Raw genomic sequence first — 22070 nt, 5'->3', positions numbered from 1 at the left:
CCAGCATCCACGAGATCTGCGTGGGGCCCTTCTGCTTGGTTGCTGCTCGACGCGTTGTCTGGTCACTTGCCGGCTGGCTAGTGGCCTCCTAGACAACGATCCTTGAAATCCACACTGCTGGTCTGGTTGCTCCAGACTGGCCCTTGCTTCCCTGCAAAGGAGAAGCACCCCGGACCCTCCTGGTCCGCACCAGATGCCTTTTCCACTCACCGCGTGGCTTGCCTTTAACAAGGCCTGTTGCCGCCGAATCCGGAACCAACACCGCCGACAGCAAGAGCCTGCATGGGAAAGCTCGTGCCTCCTTCCTGGTCATCGAAGACACCTCCTGGTCCACGTGGCTGCAGAGTCAAGCGTCCACTCTTCACCTGATCGTGACGACAGCATCTGGTTCCTTCCTGGTTCCACTCCAGTCACTGGCTAGTGACTTTGAACATTGTCCCCTCTGCTTTCAGGTCTTCATCTTCCTTTATCCACCCTTGGATCACACCGGACAGCTTCCTCCTGGTCGCCTGCAGAATCTTTTCTTCCAGGCTCCATAGACTTCAACACGGAAACCGTTACCCAACACACTTTGACACCTATGCACCCGCAGCCCGTGGGTGAGGTAACAAGAGCATTCCGGTGCTCAAGAGTAGATCAACTCGCCTAGTGTTCAGATTTCTAGTCGTTTCAGTCCTAGCTAGTTGGAACTGTCTATTACTTACGTTTTCGTAATTTGTACTGTCCATTGACTTTGTTACGTATCTCGCGTGTGAGTTCACACTCTGCACACGCGTCCCGTGGGCCTCCTATTACTTACCTAAGGTTAGGGTAGTGTAGTCCCAGCGATCCTACAGCCTCTGGATAGCTCCTTTCCTTCCATCGATTTCCTTATACCACTTGTTTAGTATATGGTTTGACGTGCCCCTAGGGCACCATTGTAGTTCGTGCAACTTAAACGTATTTTTCCTAAGAGATTGTCATGTGCTTAGCCCTCTGATCTCATAAAGAGTTCAGAGGTGTTGTGTTATTAATAAATATATTGTTTATTTTCATAACAACCTGTGTGGTGTCCTTTCACTTGGTATTCAAGGGGTTATATGTGGTAAAACAGCTGGCTTCACATGCCAAAAAGAGTTTAGCTTTGTCCATGCTACCATTAGGATAGCTGGTCCATAAGGTTGACTTACAACCAATCACCATAAGGATTGTTTGGACTGATACAAGGTGATCACTAGAACTAGTGAGCATCATATATCGGGCCAACTTCTCACAGGATCCACAACCGACTCCATCGGATTCGGGACCGGCGTCGAATGCGGATCCGACAGCGCTGCTGGCACCGAACGAGGACGAACAGACGGGGCCGGAGATTCTCGATACGGCGTCGGAGGTTCTCGGTACGGCGCCAGAGCCCTGGGCGCCGGAAAATTCCAGGACGGCGTCGCTGGAAGGAAGGGCATAAATGGAGCCTGGGCATATGCCTGAGGGATACCCAAATTGAAGGCAAAAGGACCCATGGGGCCCGCAGGCACACCAGAACCCCTGCAAAGACACCATACATAGCGTTCAGATAGTGTGATGGGTCTTGGCCTGGAGCCGGGAAAGGGGGTTAATTTCCCGGCGCCGGCTCTGAAGCGGTCTATAAGGTTGACTTACAACCAATCACCATAAGGGTTGTTTGGACTGATACAAGGTGATCACTAGAACTAGTGAGCATCATATATCAGGCCAACTTCTCACATTGGTGTGCAGCGGTTGGGATTTGAGCTTGCTGTTGTTTTTACCAAATATAATCTTGAGATATCATTTGAAAGATCACATAAGGTATCATAGGTACATATAACAAGCTTAGAAATACTCTGAGTTCTACTGAACCAGCTGTTGTAGGAGAAAGGGAGTAGCACACCCTGACTACAACTCTTAGCAAAGGATCAGTAGGAAAACCCACAGTGTAGGTACGTGCACCACTTCCACCTCACTAGAAAGCATGTCTATCACAGGAGAGAACGCAGTGGCTCCCCCAATGACTAGTGACCCTCCACAGGTCCTTTCCAGATATGCAGCACTCAGTTTCCAGGAGATGAGACAATTGTGTACCTCCAGGAAATTGAACAGGGTTCTAACCCTACCATTCCTTTTCTGTTAGGTCTCTTAGAGACATATGATGCTAGAAGGGCTTCTAACCCAGGCCCCTCTGATCCTACAGATGGAAGCATGCCCCCCTTAGAGGGTGACCCTGAGTCTAACCTCCCTGAAACAGAAGATGTAGATGGTATGGTAGGGAAGATGGGTACACCTCTGATGAGGAGGTAGACAATGGTCCAGTTATAGTCAGCAGGCTTACCAGGGCCAATGTAAGCCTACATGGGGATGGGACTAAGGGTGGGCGTAAAATCCGTTTCGCGGGCGAATTTGCGGATTTCCTGCGATTTCGCGATCCGCGAATCTCGCGAAATCGCGGTAAAATCAGCGGGGACGAATTTTCAGCCAAGCAAGGGTTACCGCAGCAGGTGCAAAAGTTGAACCTAATTTCTTTGTAACCTTTTACAAAAGGGTTACAAACAAATTAACTTCAACTTGGACACCTGCTGCTAATTGCTTCCTGGCGCCTCGTTGCCTACTGGCAACTATTCTCTGACCCTGCTCTGACCCTTGAAGCAGGGTCAGAGAATAGTTACAAGTAGGCAACGAGGCACCTGTCCAAGGAATTAAACCTCATCAGGAAGCGCTTACAGATATAAAAAACAGGCTGAAGGAAGAGGATGGCAAATACACCCATTTTGAGTTGTCAGGAGGGGTTAAACTAAAAGAGACCTTTACAGCACAATTTTCATATGCATTTGCTAAAAATAAAAAGCTGTATGTTCTGTAGGGGCAACTCAGGAATCTGGGCCTTCAGAGATCCGGCCTCTCTTTCTTTCTCTCGTTAATTTCTAATTTAATTTCTAATTTAAAACATTTATAAAGCGCAGCGTGCACCGAAAGGTTTCTTGGCGCTAGTGGAGGGTATTGGCTACAGAGACAAAAGTAAGAACCGGTGGTAGAGCCGGGAAGGGGGGTTTACACAGGGAATGCCTGTTTAAAAAGAAATGTTTTTAGTTCCTTACGGAAGGATACATAATGGGTAGCCGCACGAAGGTGGCCTGGGAGGGAGTTCCAGAAAGTGGGGGCCAAGGTGGAAAAGTTGGACCCACCCCACTTTTTGCGTCTGAAGCGTGGGATTTGAAGGAGAGACTTGGTAGAGGAACGAAGTTCTCTGGGGGGAGCGTATTCTTTTATTAATCAGGAAATGAAGGCGAGGGCGGTGCCTTGACGGGCCTGGAAAACCATGCAGGCGGTTTTAAACAGAGAACGTTCCTTAACAGGGAGCCAATGAAGCTCCCTGAGGAGGGGTGTGGAGTGGTGATAGCGTGGGAGACCAAAATTCAGCCGGGCAGCTTGGTTTTGGACCAACTGTAGCCTCCTGAGACTGTATGCTGGTATGCCATTGTAGAGAGCGTTGGCATAATCCAGCCGTGATATCACTAGAGCGGCCATGATCATTTTGAGTGCCTGGGGGGAGAAGAAACGAGCGACAGTGCGGATGGTTCGGAGGGTGAGGAAGCAGGAGGAGACTACAGAGCTGATTTGAGAGTGAAGGGTGAGCTGATTATTCATTTAAACCCCCAGTGTTTTGACCGTGGTAGAAGGAGTGGGGGCGGGACCAAGGGTTGGGGGCCAGAAGAGAGAGTTCCAGGGACTGGAAGAACCTCCGGTAAGAACCATCTCGGTTTTGTCCGGGTTCAATTTGAGATGGTTGTGGTTCATCCAGTCCCTGGTGAATGTCATGGTGTGCTGGAAGCTGGAGACAGAGAGGGGAGAAGAGGATAGGTCAAAGATGAGCTGGAGGTCATCCGCGTAATTATACACGGTGACCTCCAGCTGCTGAAGAGCGAAGATGAGGGGAAAGATGTAAAGATTAAATAGTAGGGGAGACAAGGAAGAACCCTGGGGGACACCACACATGACGGGGAGTGGGGTGGTTGTGAAGTCTCCTAGCAGGACCGCCTGGGTGCGGTCCCTCAGGAAGGAGGAAAGCCACACCAGGGCTGATCCCTCAATTCCAGCCGCCTTGACACGGGACAGTAAGATGGTATGGTCTACCGTGTCAAATGCGGCGGAGAGATCGAGGAGTACCAGCGCCTGGTGTTTGTTGTGATCCATACCCTTCCTGAGGTTGTCCAGGACTGATACCACAACTGATTCAGTCAAGTGCCTAGGTCGAAAGCCAGCCTGGCGGGAAGCCAGTCCCCCATTGGCCTCTACGTGGGTGCTGAATACCGCGGTGACACAGCGCTCCAGCACCTTGCCCAGGTAGGGCAGCAGGGAAATGGGGCGGTAGTTGGCTGAGATGGATGGGTCAGCGCCAGGCTTCTTTAGAATGGGCACTATGGTGGCTGATTTGAGCGTAGGGGTCACTACTCCCTGCGCTAGGGAGCTGTTAAGGAAGGTAATGGGGGGTTCAGGACAAGAGGAGTAGATTTGTTGGAGGATTCGCGCCGGACAGATGTCTGCCGGGGAACCTGATTTTACTTTGGGGAGTATCTCCAGGAATACCTCTTCAGTGAGGGGAGGGATGGAGGTGAGAAGGTTTTGAATAGTAGGAGGAGAAGGGTCAACAAAGGCAGACGAGGGGGGGGGGATGTTGGCCTTAATGGTAGCGATCTTGTCAAGAAAGTAAGTGTTTAGTTGGTTGCATAGAGGCTGGGATGGGGGGATTTGAGGTGAAGCCCTATCGGAGTAAGCCAGGTCCTGCACTATGCCGAAGATCTCCCTAGGTTTGTTTTCAGCAGACATTATTTTTGTTGAGAAATAAGAGGTTTTGGCGGCAAGGATTGCGGTCTTGTAGTCGGCGAGTGATGTCAGATAGAGGGTTTTAAGTGAGGGACAGTAATTTTTCCTCCAGTGCCTTTCTGCCTGTCGAACGGACAGTTTTAGTTCTTTTAGGTGGTCATTAAACCACCTATTAGACTCCTTGGGTCGCCGAGCGGAGATGCGACGCAGGGGAGCCACTGAGTCACAACCTCTAGCCAACCAGGTATTGATAGCGTTGGCTTGAGAGTCGGACGGAAGACCAGAGAGGGACGGGGTAGAATTCCGAAGGTGAGACGTCAGGGTGGGAAAGTCAACTCTGTTCCAATTCCGCGCCCAGGTGTTTTTGGCGTGGGGGACTTTGGATACCGGGTTGAGAGAGATGGAGAAGGAAATAAGGGCATGATCGGACCAAGAACAGGGGGAAACCGTCACCGGGGAGACTGGAAGATTAAGGGACCAGACCTGGTCAAGTATATGACCATGAGAGTGAGTGGGGACAGAGATGTGCGACATAAAATTTAAAGATGTGAGAGACTCAGTGAATTCTTTCGAGGCTTCTTTCGTTCTCTCTCTCCCTCTCTCTTTCCCTCTCTTTCTCTCTCTTTCTATCTATCTATCTATCTATCTATCTATCTATCTATCTATCTATCTATCTATCTCTCTCTCCCTCTCCCATAAACGACTGCATGGGTAACTTCGCTATGCAAGCGGCTCGCGAAGACGCAAAAAGCCCCGCGAACACGCAAAAAACCCCGCGAATACGCAAAAAACAAAAATCCGCAAATTCGCACAAATTCGCGAATTTTGCGGATCGCGAATTCGCAAATCCGCAAATCCGCGGATCGCGAATTCGCAAAATTCGCCAATGCTTAGATGGGACTGGGGGAGCCCCAAACCCATCCACAAGCAGGCCTAACCTTGGGAATAGACGAGTTAGGTCTCACTCCAGAGGCTCTAACAGATCTATTCACACCCATGTCTCTCAGGCATCTTCTCAAAGAGGGATGACATCCCCTCAGAGAAGAGAGCATGAAGCAAAGATGAGGGAAGTGAATCTGAGGATTGAAAGGGAAGAACTTGCCCTTGCCAAAGAAAGACTTGCCTTTGCCAGAGAGCAGAAATTGAGTGGGGTAGACCTCACTGGTGGCAGCATTATCCCTAGAGATAAAGACAGGAGTTTTGATACTAGACACCTGAGTAAGATAGTGCCCTCCTATAAGGTAGGAGATGACATCCACAAACGGATGACTGCTCTGGAGAGGAAATAATATCAAAAAGGGGGAGTGAAGAGGTGGTGCTCAGCGGCACCAAGGTGGGCGCATCCTCCTCTCCTGAAAGTACGGTTTATCAAAAAGGTCCACCTCAAACTGAGTTAATGTGTGTCCAGATGTTCGTGGAATACACAATGTGTGTTAAAATACCACTCAAACACCAAAAGGGCCCTTGGTGTCATGCTTCATCACCAGGGCTACCATTACAAACCAGGGAACTAGAATATATTCCTTTTTTCCCCTTTTTCCACCTGCAGTTGGACCCTAATATACCCTTTGTCCAGACTTGGCTCATGGGGCACTGACTCCATTCTCTCTCAGTATGTATTTTTACCATAGTACATTCATTTAAAGCTAACTCACTGTGTTTGTGTTTTAATGTTCGTGTGTTCCACTGTACCTTGTCCAGGACCCAACTGTCCCACAAGTGGGTATTTTCCATTTGACAGGGACTTACAGTACTACTGTCTCTATGTGTGTTTGCCCTTTTTTCATCCCTTACAGGTGACATAAGTCAAGCGCAATGGGATTCACGCATTAGTAATCACGTGCTCTTGTTTTTCAGGCTTATTACATCAGGATTTCTGATAGAGCTAGGGAAACTAATGATATAAACTATATATCAATACACATTGATAATGACAATATTATCACACACCTTTGTACATACACTTTAATATTTTTCTGTGGTAAGACATTAGTGAGTGACAGGGGGATCTGACCCCGGTCCTGATGAAGGGGCACGGCGCCCCGAAACATGTTGACCCGCACAGGAGAGAATATCCATTAACTTGCTTTATATCTCCGAATCACTTTTTTTAACAATACCAGCCAGTGTCTATTAAATATTTTTTTCTACCACAAGGCCAGGCACCCCCCAAGGCTATAGTAAGGTTAACCCTGGGAACTGAGGTGGATTCTGACTTAGTCAGAATACCTACTCAGGCTGTTCTTGTTTGTACTGGGGACATGGATATGACCCCTACTATAGTGAAGTAGTGTGGCTCACTGGTTAGAGGCGGCAGACCCGAGAGCAGAGGACGGCCCGGGACCAGGGTTCGATTCCCGACGCGGCAGGTTTCTGGACCAGGGTCAGCGGACTCGATAATTCTCTCGCCTCGGTGCCCACTCTGATCAGCGATCACACTCGGCAACTCTGGGCATTAGCTTGCCTCATCTTCACTAACGGCCCCACCAGACCGCCGGGGATGCCTGGTCTCACCCTGGAGATACCCATTAAGGGACCATCTCTCAGGGAAGCCAGGAAGGGTTTCGCAGCGGTCGAAGCGCGGAGATACTCCTCCGGGAGTCGATCCTAGCGCTATATAAACCTGCAATTAATTAATTAATAAGTCCCAGTACTCTGGGCAAGTACAGGCAAACACCTTTTATCAATGGAAAAATGGCTCAGGCCTACAGGGACACTTGTGCCAGTGTCACTATGGTGACACCCAACTTTGTGGACCCTGATCAGGTAATACTAGGTTCCGACTACCTAGTGACCAATACTAGCAACGTCACTACCAATCACAGTATGGCAGTTGTTAACTTCTGCTGGGGAGGGGTAACTGGCCTCAAAAGGGTTGTAGTTAGTTTAGATCTCCCAGTGGATTGTCTTTTGGGCAATGATTTGGAATCCTCCTTATGGTCAGAAGTGGAGTATAGGACTCATGTGGAAATGTTAGGTTTGTCAGCACATGTCCTTGCTGTGACCAGGTCACAGGCCAAGAAATGCCCAGCTGAACAAGTGCTGGATCCTGGAACAATGGACCAGACACTTCCCAAGAACAAGAGCAGTAGGGTTAAGGCAGTGCCTTCCCCCCTGCCTCAAGGTGGGGATCAGCTCTCTCAGGAGGCTGACCCAAAGACCCCAGAAGGAACTGTCCTAGAAGGGCTTGAAACTGAACAGGTTGAGTTTCTTGGGACCGGAGGACCTTCCAGGGCAGACTTGAGGCAGGCACAGTTAGACTGTTCCTCTCTTGAACCCCTCAGACAGCTGCTGAGGCTGCAGGGAATGCTACAGGTACCCACAAGGTGTACTGGGATGATGGACTCCTATACTCTGAGGCAAGAGACCCCAAGCCTGGTGCTACCAGGAGGCTGGTCATCCCCTTGTCTCTGAGAGGTTTCCTTCTTACCTTAGCCCATGAGATTCCCCTTGCAGGTCACTTAGGCCAGAACAAGACTTGGGAAAGACTTGTCCCACACTTTCATTGGACTCATATGTCTGAAGACACAAAAGAGTTGTGTCGCTCATGTGTCACCTGTCAAGCCAGTGGCAAATCAGGTGGCACAACAAAGGCCCCCCTTATACCACTACCTGTGGTGGGGGTTCCCTTTGAAAGGGTGGGGATTGACATTGTTGGACCAATGGACCCCCCAATAGCATCTGAGCACAGATGTATACTGGTGGTAGTGGATCATGCCACCAGGTATCCAGAAGCTATTCCCCTTAGGACCACTACAACTCCTGTTGTGGCCAGGGCCCTACTTGAAGTATTCTCCAGAGTGGGGTTTCCTAAGGAGGTTATCTCTGACAGAGGTGCAAACTTCATGTCAGGATATTTGACTGCTATGTGGAAGGAGTAAGGAGTAAATTACAAATTTACCACACCCTATCATCCACAGTGCAATTGGCTTGTGGAGAGATTCAACAAGACCCTAAAAGGGATGATAAAAGGGTTACCTGAAAAGCTTAGGCGAAGACGGGACATCCTTTTTACCCTGCCTTCTGTTTGCTTACAGAGAGGTCCCACAGAAGGGGGTTGGCTACAGCCCTTTTGAGCTTCTATTTGGGCATCCTGTAAGAGGACCCCTATGTCTTGTGAAGGAAGGATGGGAGTTACCTCTCAAAAAGCCTAAGCTTGACATAGTGGACTATGTACTTGGTCTCCGCTCCAGGATGGCAGAGTACATGGAGAAGGCATCCAAAAACCTGGAGGCCAGCCAAGAACTTCAAAAAGCTTGGCATGACCAAAAGGCTGTCCTTACTGTTTGCCAGCCTGGACAGAAGGTGTGGGAGTACTTAATGTGAACAGGCTCAAGGCATTTGTTGACAGGGAGGACATGGGCTTGCTCATGACCACAGATGAGGGACAGGAGGAAGAGAGTGACCCTCTCCCAGACCTGCTCACTCAGAACCCTGATGATGGGTCAGTAGATGGTGTAGTCTTTTCTGACAGCCTCTCTGAGCATCAGCGCAAAAGGATTGCAAACAGGTTCTTCAATCCTTTAGACAAATGTTCTCTCTGACACCCAGTCAGACAAACTGGTGCACCCATCAGGTGGACACTGGTGACAGTCTGCCTATAAAGAGTAAAATATACAGGCAACCTGACCACGTCAGGGACTGCATAAAGCAAGAAGTACAAAAGATGTTGGAATTGGGAGTCATTGAACCCTCAGAGAGCCCTTGGGCTAGTCCTGTAGTTCTAGTGCCAAAACCTCACACCCAGGATGGTAAGAGAGAGATGAGGTTTTGTGTAGACTACAGGGGTCTCAATGCTGTCACTAAGACATATGCCCATCCAATACCTAGAGCAGATGAACTCATAGAAAAATTGGCTTCTGCCAAATTCTTGAGTACATTTGACCCAACAGATGGTTATTGGCAAATCAGGTTAGCTGAGGATGCCAAAGCCAAAACAACATTTTCTACCCCAGGAGGTCATTACCAGTTTGTGGTGATGCCCTTTGATTTGGAAAATGCACCTGCCACTTTTCAAAGGTTGGTGAATCAAGTTCTCACTGGGTTGGATGACTTTTGTGCAGCATATCTAGATGATATTGCTGTCTTCAGCTCCACCTGGGTGGATCACCTGATCCACCTGAGGAAAGTTTTGGAGGCCCTGCAGAAGGCAGGCCTCACTATCAAGGCCACCAAGTGCCAGATACGGCAGAGTCAGGTTGTGTACCTGTGCCACCTTGAAGGTGGAGGCCAGGTTCAACTATTGGAGAGCAAGATACAGGCCATAAACGACTGGGCTCCTCCAACCACCCAGACACAGGTCAGAGCTTTCTTGGGCCTGTCTGGTTACTATAGGAAATTTGTCAGAAATTATGGGACCATTGTGACCCCACTTAATGACCAGACAAGTAAGAAAGTGGACAGTTAGCTGTCAAAAGGCATTCGATGACCTAAAGCAGGCCATGTGCACTGAACCTATTCTCAAGAGTCCAGACTACTCCAAACCTTTCATTGTCCAAACAGATGCTTCTGAGTTGGGTGTGGGAGCTGTTCTATCTCAGCTGAATATTGATGGTCATGACCAGCCCATTGCTTTTATAAGTAGAAGGCTGAACCCTAGAGAGAAACGTTGGTCAGCTATTGAGAGGGAGGCCATTGCTGTGGTTTGGACCCTGAAGAACTTGAGGCCATACTTGTTTGGAACTCACTTCAAGATTCAGACAGACCATAAGCCCCTCTTGTGGCTAAATCAAATGAAGGGTGAAAACCTCAAACTTCTTAGGTGGTCCATTTCCCTACAGGGGATGGACTTTACAGTGGAGCACAGACCAGGGACTGACCATGGCAATGCAGATGGTCTCTCCAGGTATTTCCACTTAGAACAGGAAGGAATACTCACCTGGTCAAGGTTAGTTTAATGTCCCTAAGTTTGGGGGGGTATGTAGGAGAGTAGGGTCTGCAATCCTATGGTCCTACGGGTTGTTTGGACTGATACAAGGTGATCACTAGAACTAGTGAGCATCATTTATCAGGCCAACTTCTCACACTATCTACAAGCTGACCTGTAGCGAGCTTGAACCATGTGGCAAGAAGATCGTCAGACAAGGCCTCATTAAACGGCAGCAGAGGCTCGGCTGAGCTTGCCTGCGGTTTAAGGACCTCAGTGAGGAGGTTAGTCCTCACGGCCGCGACGGGCAGCTCCAGGCCCAAGGCCTTGGCCGCCCGCGTCAGCACCACACTGTAGGCAGCCCCCTCCTCCGTAGCCACGCTAGGAGGGGAGATAAAGCCAGTGTCCGTCGAGGTGTCCAGACCACTGGCCTCCCCTAGCTCACCTGCCCAGTCCCGATAAGACTGGCACTCCTGTGCTAGAGGGTCCTCAGACCCCTCCCAATCCGCCTCGCCACCCATCACCTGAGACTCAGGATCAAAGGATGGGGTCGGGTCATAGAAGTAGAAATCTCCCATCGGCGTCGAGACCCGAATAGAGGGAGGCGGCGACACCCTGTGGACCGGCGCCGGCGAGGTCGTAAGGTCGATCGGCGATGACCCGGATCCGGACCCGGATCCAATGGGGGCCTGCGGCGCCGGGACCAAAGTCACCAGCGGCATCGGGACCGAAGCACCTGGCGGCGTCGGGCCAAATCGCCCCACCCGCTGGGGCCCCCAGTCGGGGCCACTGGGCCCGAAGGTGCTGCGGAGCCCGACGGAGGAGTGAGCGACCTCATGGCCGTGAGGAAGGCCTCAATCTCCTTCCGCGTCGCGTTCTGCCCAGGGACCGACGGGTATGAAGCAGGCCGCGACAGAGCCGCGTGGGCCGTGTCGCTCGAGCCCCCTGCCGCATCACGCGAGCGCCGGGGGAAGTCGGAAGGGCGATGACATCTCTTCGACTTCTTGTGCTTACCTGAGGACTTCGAGCCCAAAGACCGAGGACGACTCTCGGAGCCATGGTGGCTCCGACCCCGCGACCGGTCACTCCTGTGCTAGAGGGTCCTCAGACCCCTCCCAATCCGCCTCGCCACCCATCACCTGAGACTCAGGATCAAAGGATGGGGTCGGGTCATAGAAGTAGAAATCTCCCATCGGCGTCGAGACCCGAATAGAGGGAGGCGGCGACACCCTGTGGACCGGCGCCGGCGAGGTCGTAAGGTCGATCGGCGATGACCCGGATCCGGACCCGGATCCAATGGGGGCCTGCGGCGCCGGGACCAAAGTCACCAGCGGCATCGGGACCGAAGCACCTGGCGGCGTCGGGCCAAATCGCCCCACCCGCTGGGGCCCCCAGTCGGGGCCACTGGGCCCGAAGGTGCTGCGGAGCCCGACGGAGGAGTGAGCGACCTCATGGCCGTGAGGAAGGCCTCAATCTCCTTTGGCGTTGCGTTCTGCCCAGGGACCGACGGGTATGAAGCAGGCCGCGACAGAGCCGCATGGGCCGTGTCGCTCGAGCCCCCTGCCGCATCACGCGAGCGCCGGGGGAAGTCGGAAGGGCGATGACATCTCTTCGACTTCTTGTGCTTACCTGAGGACTTCGAGCCCAAAGACCGAGGACGACTCTCGGAGCCATGGTGGCTCCGACCCCGCGACCGGTCCCTCGACCTCTTCGCGAAAGGGCCTTGAGCGGCACGGGGCCGATTGCCGGAGCTCGAGTCGCTTGCTGGACCGCCCCCGCCTAGCTTTAGACTTCAGGGCCCGGCAGTCGGAGCAGGCTTTGTCGTCGTGGTTGAGGCCCGGACAATGAAGACAACGGCGATGGGGGTCCGTAACCGACATCAGTCGGTCGCAGTCGGCGCTGGGCTTAAACGCGGGCATCCCTACCGGCACCGTCGGAGTCGTTAGACTTCGAAAAGGATCAAAAATGATCAAAAAAGTTTAGTCAAAAGCTGACTAAGGGGTACCACTTTTTCCGGATCTGCAATTGCTGGCGCGGAAAAAAGAAGTACTGACGTCAGCATGCGAGGGTGGCGTCTAAGTACTCCGGGGACGTCATCCCGGCGCCAACGACGCCGATGGCGGACGCGGAGCTGCAGACAACGCCTACCGACGCGCAGGGGTACTGCTATGCAAAACTTTCTGGATCCAGTCTGACGCCTGGGGATATTCTGAGGTAAGGAATCTAATACTAACCTGGTTCTTTCAGATAATCTATAGAGTGATATTAGGGTATAAACTCTAGGCCAAAGAATGTTCCACAGTGCTAGTGTTACTGTAGTGGTGCTGGGATGGCTCACCTCTAAGCGCGGGTACAGCCTGCAGTGCCACGGGACAGTTGGCTCGATCCAAGTCCCCTGTGTTAAGGCAGGTGATCACACAGTGGTCCGCACACCTTGCAGCGAGTCATCATGCCACAGCAGCCCCTGTGCACCCCAGCTGCGGCCACAAGACTACGGTAGCCACAGCAGCACCCAAACCCGGAGGGTCAGCCTCTCACCTTGCTGTACCACTCCACCCCCCATGACAGATGCCAATATCTCACTGCTGCTAGGCCTACTAAGGTCCCAGAAAGTAGGCTTGAGGCCTGCAGGGAGTCACAAAGAGGCAGCACCGGTGGCCCGAGCGGTTGTTGAGGGCCTGCCCCAGCCACACTCCACAGCACAAAGCTCTGGTTTCCAGCTTTCCAGGCATGCCTACACACCACCTTCCAGCACCCTACAGAAGGTGGTAGTCAGTCTCCGTCGCCTAGCGTCAGGTAGGTGATTGAGGCAGGTCAGTGGACGACCTCCCCAGTGTAACACACCTGACTAGGCTGCAGTTTGGCAGTACAATGACAGAGTTCTGCTAGGAGGATGTATTATCTCCAAAATGGGTTCTGTGGTACCACACTGGACGCAGGAATAAAATGTGTGAGTGCTCTTTAGTGGATGTACCATTCAGGGTGAGCCCGAAATTAAACACTTTTAAATGTCAGAAAAACACAACCTCTCCATGGAACTCCCCATTCTAAGCTTTGAATATGTTCATACCTTGGATACCTTGGGTGGGCATTCTGTTACTAATTTGTGGTTGTTGAGGTCATTTTTCATGAATCCCTAAATGAATTTGAGGAGGCACAGTAAAAAAACTGAACACCACTATTAACTCATTACCCATAATGTGCAAGCGTAAATATACTATGGCAAAATATTTTAAACTGGGTTTACGCAACAGCAAATACATATTCAAGAATCAAAGTTCAATGGCAGGGATGATTTATATATGTGGAAAGGAATGTGTTCAAAAGGCTGCATCATGGAAAAGACGAAAAAGGACCTTGGAGAGATGGTACTTCATGTCTGAGGAGTGGACTTGACTAAAGGAGCAAGAGTCATAAAGAATTAATAATGGCTATCTAAATCAGAGAACAGAGGGGTGAACGTGTGAAGGAAATAGCCGGGAACAGATCATACTAAGGACCAAAGTCTGTGCACAATATGTTAGTCTTAAACGACTCTGAAATGTGTGCCTCAGCAAAACAATGATGGTCGTGAGTGTGGAAAATCTAACCTTGGAACCAGGCGCTCGTCTCTCATTGATAATGGGCAAAGGGTATCTCTAGTTCCCTCTTAGCATGGTAAGCATGAGCAAATCAGTGCCAAACAGGATATTCTTCAGCTTTTCACAAACATATATCAACAGACTGATTATACTAACCTCTTCGAATGATTTTTCCTCAATTTTCTTATCCATCTTCTGGTCAGCAATATTTGTTGTAGGTAACTGGAAGAAACAAAAAAAGAACTAACATTTACATCAAAATAAAATTATGTGTGGATTAATTTGGCATTTGGGTTTCACAAATCATTGAAGTTTATCTGATGTGTTCACTTTGTTTCTAATGCCCCGTACCCCCTTACATTGGGGATGAAGTCATAAGTGCAAGTCAGAAAATAATTTTAAGAAATCGAGCTATGGGAATACCTCCACAAGAAATACATTTGGGTGATGGGAAATGGACAGGTGTATGAGTAGTCTAAAAATTGTAACAGTATATATGTAACACAAAATATGATGGAAGGAATGATTACAATTAGTTTAACCACTGGCAGTCGCTTGGTGTAGCATTCCAACCCATCATTCTTTTGTCCACCATGCTAATTCAGATTAAACCCAGTGATATGCAAAATAACGATTGGCTAATACTCAGCCCCGGGTAATTAACAATAGCTGAAATTAGTTCAAGTGTTCTATCCATCACTTTTCTGAATACTACAGTATATAAATCGTTGTTGAAAATAACAGATTTCTAGAAAAGGATGCAGTGATAAAATAGACAAGTGAAGAGGCAGAGATTGAGAGATTTGGAATTAAGAGCTCAAGCAGTCAGCGTCTTTTAGGATGCGAAGAGGAAGAAAATGAGCACGAATTACATTGAGTCGCTTTTTAACTGGAGATACTTTACAATATAAAATAATTCCACTTTTAGGAAGTCTAAGCTGATGCAATTTAGTTTCAAAGAACTGGGAAACGTTTTGTACTGTTATCATAAGAGCAGTATATATTCGAGGATAAAACTACTTACTGTGTCCTCTGTGCCTTCTTCACCATCCACTGGACAGATCCACGTAAACGACAACATTTTCTCAAAAGGAGTAAAGGATGCAGTCTGTAATTAAACACCAACATACACAGGTATAGTATAGCCTGAAACACATCAAAAGCAGCGGCGGCTAGCCGTGGCAGTGCTGCGGGGCGGTGGGGTGGGCGGGGGAGGGGTTGGATGGGGGTTAGTGCAGTCCGACATACGACGGACAGGAGTAAGGTAAGTAATTAAATAAATAAAATAATTTACCTTACGCGCGCTGTTTTGCCGAGTTGGCGATGCAGCGCCCAACCTAAATTGTTTTATTTATTTAATTACTTACCTTACCCCTGTCCGTCATATGTCAGACTACACTACCCCCAACCAGCCCTTTCCTCACCCGCCTCACCACCCCACAGCACTCCCATGGCGAGCCGCCACTGTAAAGAGCATGAGTGAATTATAAACTATAGGAATATCGAGTTTCCCCTCTATTGTTGATGTCCTTGGTATGGTTAAAAATGTGCAATAATGGGATGCACCTGGGTAAATTGTCTTCCCCACACCCTCTTATTCTTCCGACATGTCTCAGTTCCTACATCAAAGTCACTAAGTGTCCTGGGCTTTTGTCCTGATAGCAGGGTATTGCAGCAAGTAGGCCATTCAGCTAATCGCCTGTATTGTTGCATGCTTAAATGACAATGACACTCTCTTGTTTTTTTAAAGTAGGCCATTCAGCTAAACCATTTTAAAATTCATTTTCACAAATCCATAACACTCTAATTGATGTGATACCTAAGTTTCTATGGTCCTTGATCACGTTGACATTGGGAGAGGAGCCATGGGTGGCAAACACAAGAAAATTTCGAGAAATGCAGTGATGTTAACCCTCCCACAAGAAATTGCGCTAGCTGATAGTAAATGGACCGCTGTACGATCATTTAAAGAATTATCTAGTTATGGAATTATTTGGTGAAATTAGCAGTGCCAACAAAGTCATGTAAAAGCTGGGAAAAGTTTACAATACTTGTTGATACAGACTGTGGATGAAGTGTTTAAGTGGAAATGCATGGAAAGGGGAAAGTTGAGAACATAAAGCTCAAGGAGTGAGTCTTCAAGGGTTGCAGGTGGAAGGCAATAAGCACAAATGACATTGATCAGTTTCTTGAATTGAGATAGGGTACAAAACGAACAAGTTACTTACCTTCGGTAACGATATATCTGTAAGAAACAGTAGTTAGTATTAGATTCCTTACCTTAGAATATCCCCAGGCATCAGACTGGATCCGGAAACTTTTGCGTAGCAGTACCCTTGTGCGTCGGTAGGCGTCGGTCGTCGGTCGTCGGTCATCTGCGTCGTGGGCGCCGTGATGACATCGTCGGAGTACTTAGACGCCGCCTCCGAGTGCTGACGTCAGTTCTTAGACACAGCTTTTCCACGCCAGAAACGCAGAGCCATGTTAAAAACCAACACTGGCGCCATTGAAACTAGGGCCCTGAAAGGGGATGACCTTAACCCTAGATATCGGTTCGCAGAACAGGGAGGATGGGTGGGGAGGTAAGGAATCTAATACTAACTACTGTTTCTTACAGATATATCGTTACCGAAGGTAAGTAACTTGTTCATCTGAAAGAAACAGGTTAGAATTAGATTCCATACCTTAGAATAGATACCCCAGCAATACCAACCCCGGAGGTGGGTCTGCGAACCAATGATCACACCAGAAAGTCCTGGAGGACGGAACGGCCAAAGAAGCCATCTCTCCGGACTTGGCTGTCTAGGCAGTAGTGTCTTGCAAACGTGTGCAGCGATGCCCACGTAGCTGCCTGACAGATGTCCTGCAAGGGGACTCCCCAACCCAGGGCAGTGGTAGCCGCCGTGGCCCGAGTGGAATGGGCCCTCAACCCAACAGGAGGCTCCTTCTTTGCCAAGGAGTAACAAGCCTTGATACACAAGACGACCCACCAAGAGATGGTCCGCTTGTGCACCGCCCGTCCCTTCTTAGTGCCCACGTAACCAACAAAGAGTTGGTCATCCACCCGGAACTGGCGTGTGCGATCCAGATAAAACGAAATCGCACATTTTGGGTCCAGACGGTGGAGCCGCTCTTTCTCTTTTGAGGGATGCGGTGGCGGAAAGAAGGTGGGCAAGGTGATAGACTGCCTGATGTGGAAGGCCGTGACAACCTTGGGCAGAAAAGAGGGTCTAGTCCGCAACACAACCTTGTCCGGATGGACAGAAAGGAAGGGGGGTTTAGAGAAAAGAGCCTGGCGCTCACTCACTCTCCTGGCAGAGGTGATGGCAACCAGGAAAGCAGTCTTCAAAGTAAGAAGGCGGAGAGGACAGTTATGAAGTGGCTCAAAGGGAGCGTACATCAGGTAAGTAAGAACAAGTTTCAAGTCCCACTGAGGCATCACAAACGGAACAGGGGGGAACATGTGTGTGATGCCCTTCAGAAAACGAGTTGCAATAGGGGACTTGAACAAAGATGGTTGATCAGGCAGCCTTAGAAAGGCCGAAAGGGCAGAAAGGTAGTCCTTGATAGTGCCCAGAGCAGAGCACTGCTGGGCAAGAGAAATAAGGAAGAGGAGAACCTTCAGAAAGAGGGGCAGAGAGAGGATCCACAGCCTTTGCTGTGCACCATGCCACAAATCTGTTTCACCTGCAGGCATATACCGACTTCGTGGAGGGACGCCTGGCTGCCAGAATGACATTACAGACTTCAGGAGGCAAGTCAAATGGCCTCAACTGTCTCCGCTCAATCTCCAAGTATCCGCCCTGTTTGTTGCAGTACCACATGGCAGTGGTGTTGTCCGTGAACACCTGCACTACACTCCCCCGAACAGAGGGGAGGAATGCCTTCAGTGCTAGACGAATCGCCCGCAAGTCCAGAAGGTTGATATGGGGCCAGGACTCCGCGGGAGACCAGAGGCCTCTGATCTCCGCCTCTCCCATGTGGCCCCCCCAGCCCTGGAGGGACACGTCCGTCACAACCACGTGCTGTGGGTGGGAAAGGGAGAGGGATCTGCTGCGGCCCCAATCGCGGTCCGTGAGCCACCACTGCAGCTGTCTCGCAGTGCCCTCCGAGATCAGGACATGGTCGGACAGGTTGCCCTGATGCTGGGCCCACTGAAATTTCAAGTCCCACTGCAGAGCCCGCATCTGCCACTTGGCGTGATGCACCAGAAGGATGCAGGAGGCCATCAGCCCAAGAAGCTGCAGCGCCAACCTGACCGAGATCCAGGATAAAGGCTGAAAGTGGAATCGGAGCCTGAATATCCGAACCCGCTGTTCAGGAGGGTAAACCCGAAACTGCGCCGAGTTGAGAACCGCTCAGATGAAGAGGAGCTTCTGAGAGGGGCACAGGTGTGACTTCGGCACATTGATGGAAAACCCCAGCTGGTGCAGGAGGTCTGCCGTTGTCTGGAGGTGGCTGACGACTGTCTGGAGCGAGCCCGCCTTTAACAACCAGTTGTCGAGGTAGGGGAAGACTGAAACCCCTAAACTGCGCAGATGAGCTGTGACCACCGCCATCACTTTGGTGAACAAACCTGGGGCGCTGGTAAAGCCGAAGGGGAGCACGGTAAACTGAAAGTGGGAGCACGGTAAACTGAAAGTGCTCTTGGCCTACCGTGAACCGCAGGTAGCGCCGGTGGGCCGGCAGGACGTGGATGTGAAAATAAGCGTCCTGCAAGTCCAACGCTACCATCCAGTCTCCAGGGTCCAGGGCAGCTAAGACCTGAGCCAGTGTCAGCATTTTGAACTTCTCCTTCCGGAGGAAGCCGTTGACGTGCCGTAGATCCAAAATAGGGCGTAGGCCCCCTTTGCCCTTCTTGGGTACCAGAAAGTAGTGGGAGTAGCAACCACACCCTACTTCTGGCCCAGGAACGCGCTCGATGTCCCCCTTGGCCAAGAGGGCCGTAACTTCCTCCTGCAGAAGTCGCAAATGATCCCCCGATACGCGGAGAATTGCGGTGGCATGGCTGGAGGTGTCGCTTTGAAGGGGAGGGAGTAGTCCCTTCGGACGATTTGCAGCACCCACCTGTCCGAAGTGACGGTGCGCCAGTGGAGGGGATGGTGAACCCTGCCCCCCACTGGCGTCACATGGGCCTGAAAGCACGGACTAGGAGGGTTTTGAGGCTGATGCTGCGGGAGAAGGTGTGGACCGGCCTCGCCGTTGTCCCCGACCGCCTCCACGGCGGTTTCCACGGCCGCCACCGTGTTGGATGTTAGTCTGGGGTGCGTGGCTGGCAGCACGTGTGCGGGCGTCCCTTCCTTTGCCACAAAAGGAGCGAAAGGAACCCGTTTGCTGGTGCGGGGCCGTGAGGCCCAAGGACTTGGCTGTAGCCCTGGAGTCCTTAAAGCGCTTAAGCGCATGGTCTGCCTTGTCGCCAAAAAGGCGACGGCCATCAAACGGCATGTCCATGAGGGTATTCTGGACATCCGCTGAAAAGTATGCGGACCTCAACCAGGCGTGGCGGCGAATCACCACCATCGTTGCCATCGCTCTGCCCAGTGAGTCGGTGGTATCCAGCCCACACCGGATGGAAAAAGGCGCTGCATCTCGACCCTCCGCAAGGGCTTGGGCGAGTTTAGCCTTGACCTCTGCCGGGCATTGTGGCAGCACGTCCGTGACCGTGTCCCACAGGGAGTGGGTGTAGCGGCCCAAGAGGCATGCAGTGTTGGAAGACCGCAGTCCCAGGCTAAAGGAGGAGAATATCTTCTTGCCGTAATTCTCATACCTCTTGGATTCCCGATCAGGCGGAGCCGACGGGAATGCGGTCTGGGAGTTTGAGGCCTGGATGACCAGGCTCTCGGGGGTGGGGTGGGTGGACAGGAAACAAGGGTCGCCCGGGGCCGGACGGTGGCGTCTGGCCACGTTCCTAACTACAAGCTGACCTGTAGCGGGCCTGGACCAAGTGCCCAATAGAACGTCAGTTAAGGCCTCATTAAACGGCAGCACAGGCTCAGCCGAGCTCGACTGCGGTTTAAGGACCTCAGTGAGGAGGTTAGTCCTCACGGCCGCCACGGGGAGCTCAAGGCCCAAGGCCTTGGCCGCCTGCGTCAATACCACACTGAAGGTTGCCCCTTCCTCCGTAGCCACACTAGGAGGCGAGACAAAACCAGTGTCTGGCGAGGTGTCCAGACCACTGGCATCCCCAAGTCCACCTGTCCAGTCCTCCTGGGACTGACACTCACGTGTCAGAGGGTCCTCAGACCCCTCCCAATACTCCTCATCACCCATCTCCTGATAATCAGGGCTGTCAAATGAAGGGGCCGCTTCATTGAAGTAAAACTCCCCAAGCGGCGTCGAACCGGATCAAGGGAGACATTGAGGACGGCGCCCCCCGAAGACGGCGCCGGAGGTGATACCCAAGGGACCGGCGCCGGTGAGGTCGTTAGGTCAACCGGCGGCGACCTGGATCCAGAAGCGGATCCAGTGGGATCCTGCGGCGCGGGGCCCGAAAGCGTCGGCGGCGGCGGGGCAGAGGCACCCGCCGGCGTCGGGCCAATGCACCTGACCCACTAGGGCCCCCAGACTGGTCTGCTTGGCCCGAAGGCGCCGCGGAGCCTGCCGGAGGAGTGAGGAACCTCATGGCCATGAGGAAGCGCACGATCTCCTCCGGCGTCGCTTGCTGCCCAGGGACCGGAGGGCATGGGGCAGGTCGCGATGCCCGCGACTCCGACGGAGCCGCATGGGCGGTGTCACCCGAACCCCCGGCTGTGTCTCGCGAGCGTCGGGGGAGTCGGAAGAGCAATGGCGTCTCTTCGACTTATTGTGCTTACCTGACCACTTCGAGTCTGAGGAGTGATGTCGACTCCCGGAGCTATGATGGCTCCGACCCCGCGACGGGTCCCTCGACCTCCGTCCGGACCGGGACCTCTCGCGGCGCGGGCCGACTGCCGGAGATCAAGCCGCTTGTGAGACCGCTTCCGCCTAGCTTTCGATTTTAAGGCCCGGCAGTCGGAGCAGATCTTGTCGTCGTGATCAATGCCGAGACAGTGGAGGCACCGGAGGTGAGGGTCGGTGACCGACATCAGTCGGTCGGAGTCCTCACAGGGTTTAAAACCTGGCATTCCTACCGGCACCGATCGGAGTCGAAGACTCGAAAGAATGATCAAAAAGATCTCAAAAAGTTTAGTCAAAAAATGACTACAGTACCACTTTTTCCGGATCTGCGCTGCTGGCGCAGAAAAAAGAAGAACTGACGTCAGCGCGCGGAGGCGGCGAATAAGTACTCCGACGACATCATCACGGTGCCCACGACGCCGACAACGGACGCGGAGCCGCAGACGACGCCTACCGACGCGCAAGGGTACTGCTACGCAAAAGTTTCCGGATCCAGTCTGACGCCTGGGGATATTCTAAGGTAAGGAATCTAATACTAACCTGTTTCTTTCAGGTAAACAGTTATAGAATTGTGTTCTGCTTTAGGTAAATTCTCTCCAGTGTGCCAAGCCCACACTGAGAAGGGAAGAGCTTTTTGGATTTTATTATCTGAAACTATAACTACTTACTATGTCCTGGATGGCGTCATCGCTTTCCACAGCACTAAGATGGGGGTTCTAATGGTAAAAGAGAAAGTCAGAAAGAATCTAATTTTTGTTGTACAAATGCCACATCAGTTATAGAGGAAAAACATGGCACGTATGCACTAATCACCACACATCAAGTTCAGCACTAGTCAAGGATAGATCGGATCTTATCTAAATGAGGTTGAGGAGAAAGTCGGGCGAGTCCCAGATGTTTAGATTGCACATGAGGAAACAATATCTGTGGGT

General features: G+C 51.3%; 1 protein-coding gene across 1 annotated transcript in view; it reads right to left on the bottom strand.

The window, feature by feature from the left end:
- Positions 1 to 15647, bottom strand: part of LOC147729116 (uncharacterized) — a 112485-nt gene extending 96838 nt beyond the window's left edge. The window contains exons 1-4 of the mRNA XM_086959796.1: positions 15630 to 15647; positions 15287 to 15370; positions 14419 to 14484; positions 13752 to 13817 (exon numbers count right to left, since the gene is read on the bottom strand). Of these exons, the coding sequence (XP_086815922.1) occupies positions 13752 to 13817; positions 14419 to 14484; positions 15287 to 15370; positions 15630 to 15647 (234 nt within the window). The remainder of the gene's footprint in view (positions 1 to 13751; positions 13818 to 14418; positions 14485 to 15286; positions 15371 to 15629) is intronic.
- Positions 15648 to 22070: the final 6423 nt, after the last annotated feature.

This window comes from Lissotriton vulgaris, chromosome 2_2 (assembly GCF_964263255.1).
Source record: "Lissotriton vulgaris chromosome 2_2, aLisVul1.2, whole genome shotgun sequence".
NCBI classification, from domain to species: Eukaryota; Metazoa; Chordata; class Amphibia; order Caudata; family Salamandridae; genus Lissotriton; species Lissotriton vulgaris.
This window is presented reverse-complemented; position numbering and strand designations above follow the sequence as displayed.